Source organism: Oncorhynchus tshawytscha, linkage group LG28, assembly GCF_018296145.1.
Source record: "Oncorhynchus tshawytscha isolate Ot180627B linkage group LG28, Otsh_v2.0, whole genome shotgun sequence".
Classification (NCBI taxonomy): Eukaryota; Metazoa; Chordata; class Actinopteri; order Salmoniformes; family Salmonidae; genus Oncorhynchus; species Oncorhynchus tshawytscha.
The window spans coordinates 24,545,580-24,555,038 of NC_056456.1; the positions used below are offsets into that span (position 1 = coordinate 24,545,580).

Genomic DNA, 9,459 nt, shown 5'->3' on the forward strand with positions numbered 1-9,459 from the left:
AGGGTGAAAATTCCTTCCTGCAGGCGACCGTAGCCAAACTGGGCCCCCTGCCTCGCATCCTGGGGGACATAGCCCGCTCTCTGTCCAGCCCCACACCCATCCAGCAACAGCTCCGACGCTTCCAGGACAACAGCTCCTCACACAATATTAGCGGCAGCGTCTCTTCAGGCCTGCAGAGGATATTCGAAGATCCGGCCGACAGGTATGACTCCAATATGGTCACAACCGCTGCAACTATATTGCCAATCACCACGCAGCCATGCATGGTCTAATTCTGTGGTGTAGTTCTGGCTGTAGTTCTTTTCAAAGGCTGTTTCGTCTGGTGATTTTGTGCCAGTTAATCTGGAGATTCAGCTTTCATACAAAAGGTTGAGAGATGTTGGTATATGCTCATGCAGTTTATATGGATAGGTTGTTTTATGGTGCATTGATTTTGGAGATGACTCACTGTTAGGATCTTTCTAAATAAAGCTGCAGCTAGAGACTTTCTATTTTTAGCAGCTGAAGAGGTAATGAGGGAATCTGAGATGGACGTTTTTCCAGCTTTAAAGTGGATCAGAGTAAATATTGGTGCTAAAGGAACATTGAGTTAAACTTGAAACGAAAAGACGGTTAGCTGCATTTCACCTGTGTCCCTAATGGCACTCTAGCCCTGGCATAGGAAATAGACAACCCTGTTCCTGGAGAACCACATGTAGTGCAGGGTTTTGTCCCAACTAGGCACCAAACTGGGCTACTTAGTTTATTGATCAGTTCATTGATTGCCTAAATTCAACACACCTAGTCTTTCAGGTAGGTTAAATCAAAAACTTGAAGTGCCTGCAGCACTCCAAAACCAGGGTTGCCTACCCCTGCCCTAGGCATATATAGTGCACTAATTTTGACCAGACCCCTATGGTCCTGTTCAATGTAGTTAACGACATAGGGAATAGGATGCCATTTGGGACTGGTACTAGTTTTGGTTTCATAACTCTCTGTTAATGTGTTGTGTGTTTTGCAGTGAGGTTCGCAGCATCAAGTCCCCAGTCCAGGAGCATGTTATGGACGGCCTTCACCGGGGGAAGAACCCTCTCCTGGGCCAGCAGTCGTCCGCCCACAGCATGAGCTTCTCGGACAAGGAGGGGAGAGAGAACCTTCTGCCCAATGGACGCAGCATCTCCCTGGTGGACCTCCAGGACTCTCACATGGTCCAGAGTGGCCAGGGACCTCTCCCTCTCCACGAAGCTCCACCCAGGCTGAGCAGGGTGGGCTCCCAGGTCTCTATCGGGCACCCCCACCAGGCTACCACCCCACAGTCACACCAAGCCCTACACCAGAAGCCCTCGTTACGGGACAACCTCCCACAGAGTGCGCCGCAGGTGCGTCGGCCCCTACACCCATCCCTCAGCCAGCAGAAGAGCCTCCAGCCCCTCTCTTTCCAGAACCCTGTCTATCACCTTAGCAACCTGACACAACAACAACACACAGCAGTACACTCCACAACACACTCGGGCCACTCCCACTCAGTGCACTCCCTTCAGCCGGGCTCCAGCTCAGAGAACCTGAGCACCGATAGCTCCCGCAGCCACAGCAACTCAGAGGTTGAGTTCGGAGGCGGGAACAAGGGGGGCAGGGTCCCGTCCAATAGCAGCCTTGAGGAGTTCAGCCAGAGGAGCACGCAGAGCGAGGACTGCTCCACGCCGCGCCGCCACACCCTGCCGGACCACCAGGGAGGGGCCCACGCTGTGGCAGTGCCCAGGCAGAACAGCACGGGTACAGCCCACATCGTGAGGGTGGAGCAGCAGAGCCGCAGCGGGGGGAGTGGTGGGGCCCGGACGCCCCACTCCCTGCCCCACAGCGCATCTCTGCGCAGCAGCAGCTCCATCAACACGGAGCCCATGCCTATCCCCATCCAGGCCCAGCCAGGTGCAGGCACTGGAGGCCACTCACACCAGCAGTCCACCTGCTCCATGGAGAGCCCTGTGCCCCCCGTCAGGAGCGTGGCCAAGCAGCAGACACCACACCAGGTACTCGTCTGGCATACAGAACTACACTTAGATACACAAGCTCAGCTCCGACACCCCTATATATTATGTTGTTATTATCAATGATAAATGCCCCCGAAATAAGGTGTGGCCAGTCGTGTTGGCCACTCAGGGTAGATTTGATTGACATCTCGGTATCTGTGGTGATGGTGGTGGTGCAGGTGGTGTCGCCAGTAGAGCCAGTCACCATGTCACCTGTAGAGAGGACAGCAGCGTGGGTGCTGAATAACGGCCAGTACGAGGACGAGAAGGAGCAGGCGGCCCCAGCAGATCAGAGCAGCCAGGACAGCAGGAACGCAGAGAAGGTAAAGAGTCAGCCAGAGTCACAGCCAATGAAGGTTTGATGGCCAAAACATGTCCACGTTTTGAAGTTATATTTGCTAGTGCTGGCTGTCTTCTTCATTACCAAGTCCAACACATGAGCCTGCTAATTAAATCAAATCAAACTTTGTCACATGCGCCGAATACAACAAGTGTAGACTTTACCGTGAAATGCTTACTTACAAGCCCTTAACCAACAGTGAAGTTCAAGAAGAAGAAAATATTGACTTAGTAGACAATAATAAAAAGTAACACAATAAAAATAACAATAATGAGACGATGTACAGGGGGCACCGGTACCGAGTCAGTGTGCAGGGGTACAGGCTAGTTGATGTAATCTGTACATGTAGGTGGGGGTGAAGTGACTATGCATAGATAATAAACAGCGAGTAGCAGCAGTGTACAAAAAGGAGGGGTGTAAATGTAAATTGTCCGGTGGCGATTTTATCAAATTGTTCAGCAGTCTAATGGCTTTGGGGTAGAGTGTAGGCAGACAGAGGTTGGCTTTGTCTTAGGCATGACTAACACGATCATCCCATCCCACTCTCTCTTTCTATCTTCCCATCTATCTCTCTTTCTCTGTCTCTCGCCTCTCTCCCTCCAGTATGAACAGGAGATCTCCAAGCTGAAGGAGCGCCTGCGGGTGTCTAGTCTGTGTCTGGAGGAGTACGAGAGACGTCTGCTGGCCCAGGAGCAGCAGATGCAGAAACTGCTGATGGAGTACAAGGCCCGCCTGGAGGACAGTGAGGAGAGGCTGCGGCGGCAGCAGGAGGAGAAGGACAATCAGATGAAGAGCATTATCTGCAGGTCGGCGTTACTAGGCACCCTCTGGAGGATTTTGCTGACAAGAAGGAGCATGTGCTTCAGTCGTAATTCCTGTGAATGAATAATTGAACTAACTAATGAATGAAAGATTGACTGCTTAATGGCATGCTTATAGTTGCTTGTATATCTGTATCCCAAATGGCAACCTATTCCCTATATAGTGCAGTACTTTTGACCAGGGTCCACAGTGCTCTGGTCAAAGATGGGGTTCAATTTGAAATGCAGTTTTGATGTGTATTTGTCTGAGGTGGCTATGCTCTGTCACTCACAGGTTAATGGCTGTAGAGGAGGAGCTGAAGAGAGACCATACAGAGATGCAGGTTGTCATAGACGCCAAGCAGAAGATCATTGATGCACAGGTATCGTAACAGAACACACTGCACACATTTTGTCTGTACTCTACCTGGGCTGGGCGTTTTGAATAATACAAATACTTAAAACCATTCAGATCCATTCAGTTCAATCCCTTTACGAATAATATTCTACTCTCCATGGAAACAGATGAATTCAGTCTTATGGGCTGTCCACACCAAGAATGCCAACTATATTGATAAAAAATTGAAATCGCTCTAATTCAAATAGACAGGAGTGTTCACACTACAACGATAACTACAAAAGTGCCATCGTTTGGATCACTTTGTGAGTGATTTTTTTCCCCCCTCTGACAATAAAACATTGACAACCAATCCAAAACGTGTTCTATTGACGCGTTCTTGATTCTAAGTGGGTGAAGTTGCTTGGACAGAAGAGAAGGCAGAGCGCATGGTAAACCTGCCTGATATAGGATGATTTGGGAGAATGATGATGATCCACGACTGACAGGCATAAGTATGAGAAGGCCATATTTTCCGATGGTATCTGTTATCACTGATACATCCTGACAAAATACTCGCTATAACAGGCCTGCTAATGTGCCTTTCTGGACCAGGTGAACTGTAGAGAAAATACCTATTACTGATCCAAATGGTTGCCTAATCAGGCCTAGTCTAGATGATTATTATTCCGGAATGAAACGTGCATTCAAAACGCAGGGATTTTCATCTGCTAGCAGTTGAAATATTGTATTGCAAACTGGCAAGTAGGTATTTTGTGCAAATGTGGGATATGATGAAAAGCGTATTCATAAAAAACAGATATTAACAAGAATGCAATCATTTGCCATTAGTGAGAATAGCGAAAATCTGTGTTTTTTTATTTTTTAGAATCAAACCTTATTAGACATACAACAAATCACCATGTACATCTCTCATTTAATTGGGCAAAAGATAATAAAGTAAATAGATATGTATTTCAAGTTCAGCAATATCATAGGCAGCGCTATTTTATAGTCGCTGTATGCAGTTGAATTTAACAGCTGGTCTTTTACTTTGATGTAGGCCTAAATTACACGTTTTTATTGACATGTGCACAAGTACAGTAAAATGGCTTTCTTGCGTGCGCTTTCCTAATAATGCAGCAATGAATATTAGTAGTATTATAAAACAGTTATGAAAAAAGTAAAGTAGAACCAAAACACACAAATGTAGAACTGTAACTACTACTGTAAGTACTGTAATTGCATTTGTTTTTGTAGCCTGCCCTACAATGTTTCAGAATTCACGGGCGGTCCATCATATTTAGGTGAGGGGGAAAAAGTCAATATAAAACATTGTTGAATTCAAACATTCTGCTGACAGGTCTAAAACAATTTGCCAGTTCAAGGTTTCGAAAGCGTTCCATCATGGATGCTTACCACTGTTGTCAAGTTGGCTGGATGTCTTTTGGTTGGAGGACCATTCTTGACGCACACAGAAACTGTTGAGCATGAAAACCCCAGCAGTGTTGCAGTTCTTTACACAAACAGGTTCGCCTGGCACCTACTATCATACTCTGTTCAAAGGCATTTACAAATTGTGTCTTGCCCATTCACCCTCTGAATGGCACACATACACAATCCATGTCTCATTTGTCTCAAGGGTTAAAAATCATTTAACCTGTCTCCTCCCCTTCATCTACACTGATTTGAAGTGGATTTAACAAGTGACATCAATAAGGGATCATAGCTTTTCCCTGGATTCCCCTGGTCAGTCTGTCATGGAAGGATGTTTTGTACACTGTGTACAGTATATACCATGGCAGGACATAGAAACCCAATAATCTATTGATAAAATAAATATAGCCTAGTTCATAGCCCTATATGTTTTGATAATTTAAAGTGGCGAAATAATGTTTCTGAATTTTAGCACATTTAATCCGCTTTACAACAGGTGTAGAGCCTAACTGGCATTCATAGGCTGCGTGTCAGTTTCAAGTTTGGGGAAGATCATTTTCCCCATTTAAAAATGCACCATTATAAAAAAAAGCATTACAGTAAACCTGGTCAAAATCTCGCAGCTCTCACAAAAAGAATACATGCTAAACCTGTCATAATTTTAAAAGTTAAAGCTACAAAGGCAGTAATGAGAAACAACAATGTGATTTAATGACCCTTTCTTTCAGTTTCTATGAAAATGTATACAAATCAGAATTAAACAGTGGGATCCTATAGCCGCCTTAGACTCAACAAATCAGAATTAAACAGTGGGATCCTATAGCCGCCTTAGACTCAACAAATCAGAATTAAACAGTGGGATCCTATAGCCGCCATAGACTCAACAAATCAGAAGCAACTATCAGCGGACAAAAAATGATTATAAAAAAACGAGATCGACCAAGAAGAAATATTAGATACTGCTAAAACATTCGCACAGAGAAAAGCACCAGAAATGGATGGCTTTCCCATAGAATTCTATTCAACATTTTGAGACAAAGTAGCACCCCCTATTTACACAAATGACAACACACGTCATTCAACTCAGTGCTTCCTAGTTCCATGTATCAAACTGTTATTTAAATTCTATTAAAACCAGGAAAATCTTGAGGGTCCCCTGCTAATTATAGACCCATAAATGTAATAAATTGTGACAAAAAAATGATAACAAAGCTTATAAGCAATAAAATGGCAAAGTATTACCAGACTTGATACACATCAATCAAACAGGGTTTTATAAAAAAATATACATTTACCAATACAAGAACATGTTTCAGTTTAATACAATATGCGAAAACCAAGATATACAGTTGAAGTCAGAAGTTTACATACACTTAGGTTGTCATTAAAACGAGTCAGCTTAGGTTGTCATTAAAACGAGTCATTAAAACTCGTTTTTCAACCACTCCACAAATTTCTTGTTAACAAAATATAGTTTTGGCAAGTCAGTTAGGATATCTACTTTGTGCATGACACAATTAATTTTTCCAACAAATGTTTACAGACAGATTATTTCACTTATAATTCACTATCACAATTCCAGTGGGTCAGAAGTTTACGTACGCTAAGTTTTTTTTGTTTTTTTTAACAGCTTGGAAAATTCCAGAAAATTATGTCATGGCTTTAGAAGCTTCTGATAGGCTAATTGACATAATTTGAGTCAATTGGAGGTGTACCTGTGGATGTATTTCAAGGCCTATATTTCAAGTACTATTCACATGGAATTTGGAGGGAGATGAAGTTCTTTTGCTCTGCATTGGAGCAGAGAACCTGTTGACTTGATCACTATGTTCCACTGAGTTCCAGGTCAATAAAGCAACAGAGGTAATTCAAGCAGGCAAGTAATAAAGTCAGTCTTCTGGTTTTGGGAAATGCTGTCAAGCCTTGAATGAGCGCAACCGCACTTGACACTCATTCCTGCCTCCCTGCCAAAAAAGTCATTTTTCCTGTGCAGACTAGAGGTCGTTGTTGTTTGGTATTGCTTTTGAAATTTGATTTTCAGATTTCCCCATCAGTCAGAATTCAAATGTAGAACATAATCTAATACATGTTCATTACTTTTGTAGGTATACTACGCCCCTACAATTCATGTTTCTCCATATCTGATGTCAACCTAATCTCAGACACAGTGGCTCTCATAGTTAAAAATAAACAATGTTATAGTATAAGAAAGTATGTTTTGAATCAGGGCTGGAAATATGACGCCGTTACATTCAGATGTGTTCACTATTTCTGTCTCTACAGGAGGACTGTGTGTTGTAAGTTGCGCTCTTAGCAGAGGATGTGTCTGTTATCCCCAGCTTTGGATGCGTTTCACCCGCCTTCCTAATTTAGCTACCGTCACTCCCAAAACCCTTTACCCCTTCCCTCCTCTCCCCCAGTTCTGCAGGAACAGTGCCATGACCTGGCTAGATGAGGTTGCCCATGGTTAGAGACAAAACATTATTATGTTGCTGATTACAAAGAGGGCATACTGAGTCCGTTTTCCTACTTCTAGGAGGGGGAACAATCAAGTATATCATACAGAACAGTTCAGTCCCAAGGGTTATGCATATAATTGGGATTTCAGTTATTTACTTATGAATTTATTTTTAAAGATGGTTGAATACAAATAATCCTCATGTGTTTACACAATATAAATTGACAGTAGTTTTCAGTTAAAAGTGATACCACTTGACATGTAGGCTCTGTGAATGGTATATGAATAGATATCTAAAATAGTTTATTTTTTTCAAACAAACATGATGCAATGCTTGGATATGAGTTTTTAGTTTTATCTATAATTTTGGCTGCTAAACAAAAAATAGGTATATTTCAGACTTTGCTTGTGATATTTGAATTTCACCATCTACAGAGTCGTAGTCATCCTTCAGCTTTACCCTGCTAATCTATTCTCCACTGTAAAGTGAATGCTTTCCTCACTCAGTCCCTCTTCCCCTCCTCTCTTTCTCTCTTTAGGAGAAGAGGATAAGCTCTCTGGATGCAGCCAACTCTCGGCTGATGAGTGCCCTGACACAGGTGAAGGAGCGCTATAGCATGCAGAACCTGCGCAATGGCCTCTCGCCAACCAACCCCACAAAACTGTCGATCACTGAGAACGGAGAGTTTAAAAACAGCAGCTGCTGATTGTTAGTCAGACACAATGAGATGGTGTGATGGTGGTCACACTCTCTCCATGCACATAGGCCAAGGACCTGTCTCTCTCTTGACTGTACGTACTATACATCTACAAGGAATGTCTAGATATGAATGTATATAACTTATGTCTTGTATTGGTTGTGTACAGAGATGATACTGGAAAGACGGGTCATTTGAAGACTGAAACGGGGATCAACTGTTGTCATAAAATAGTTAATTGGTGTTTTATAAATTACATTATTATTCCCATATGCAGACAAATGCAGTTTCTCTAAGATATATATTGAGGAGATGTACATATCATAAAGTGGGTTTGTTTTAAATAAATAGCTAAAAGCACATAGTGAGCAATTATAGCTCTAAAAACATATTGTCATAATAGGAGGGGAAGGGCAAAATAAACCAAAAACAGTTTTATGCACACTGTTATTCAAACCCTACTTTTTTATATTTTTTAACTTCTGTTAATGTTGTCTTAAACTAGGGGTTGAATTGGTTTTGATTAGCTGATTTTGAGTATATTGAATGCTGCTTGCCCATTACTAGCTGAAACCATAGGTCTTTGAGTTCAGGTTCTTAAGGCCAACTGGATCTTCAAAATGAGTCATCTCGCTCCACCAACTTGCCACAGAATAGCAAATTGTATTTATTTCTGTACCGCCTACTGTCAAGCCTTCAAGATCCCAAAAGAAGACCCTCATGACTTTGTACAATTTCATGTCAATAACTACTGTTTAAAAGTGTTGTCCCCCCCCTTTCCCTCATATGAACTGATTTATGTAAATGTTTGCATATCTGTCCTTGTTGAATGTTGTGTAGAATAAAAGCTGCCTATAATTTTGTGGATATTTTGCAATTATATTAATTGTATATGGTTTGTAATTTAACTACAGTGCTAAAGCACATTTTTGTGGAGTTGTTACATAATTATCCCCTTTTATAAAGATTATTTGGTTGTTGTTACTTTGGAAGATGTGACTCAATTAGTGAACCACAGAAGGTGGCATTCGGAACATACTTGTAAGCCTGATGAGAGGGCCTCAATAACAGATGGAAGTGGCAGATCTACGTCTAGTCTCCCTATGCAGATGGGTTGCCTCCCACATGAACAATGTTCCAGCATAAACTGTGTGCAGTTGTGCTGTTGCCCTAGGTCTGGGATTTCCATAGACTAGAGCAGTGGCTCCCAACCTTTTTCGGGTTAGTGCACACCAACTGAATTTTGCTCTACCCAGAATACTCCCTGAAGTACCACCACCTGTGCATTTTAACAGTAATGCTTCTAACACACCGACAGCATCATTGTGCACAATAGTACGCAGCAGCATCTAGATATGTATGCAACAAAAGTTCAACATTCAC

General features: G+C 42.6%; 1 protein-coding gene across 10 annotated transcripts in view; it reads left to right on the forward strand.

Annotated features, from left to right (window-relative positions):
• The window catches only part of LOC112226961 (ras GTPase-activating protein nGAP), a 94,056-nt gene extending 85,113 nt beyond the window's left edge, over positions 1 to 8,943 (forward strand). For 8 of the 10 annotated variants that reach the window (XM_024391673.2, XM_024391674.2, XM_024391677.2 and 5 more), the window contains 6 exons: positions 3 to 202; positions 1,001 to 2,006; positions 2,186 to 2,329; positions 2,950 to 3,152; positions 3,442 to 3,529; positions 7,918 to 8,943. In XM_024391673.2, the coding sequence (XP_024247441.1) occupies positions 3 to 202; positions 1,001 to 2,006; positions 2,186 to 2,329; positions 2,950 to 3,152; positions 3,442 to 3,529; positions 7,918 to 8,085 (1,809 nt within the window). In that variant the 3' untranslated portion in view covers positions 8,086 to 8,943. The remainder of the gene's footprint in view (positions 1 to 2; positions 203 to 1,000; positions 2,007 to 2,185; positions 2,330 to 2,949; positions 3,153 to 3,441; positions 3,530 to 7,917) is intronic. The other 2 variants (XM_024391671.2, XM_024391672.2) reach the window with 2 other exon arrangements.
• Positions 8,944 to 9,459: the final 516 nt, after the last annotated feature.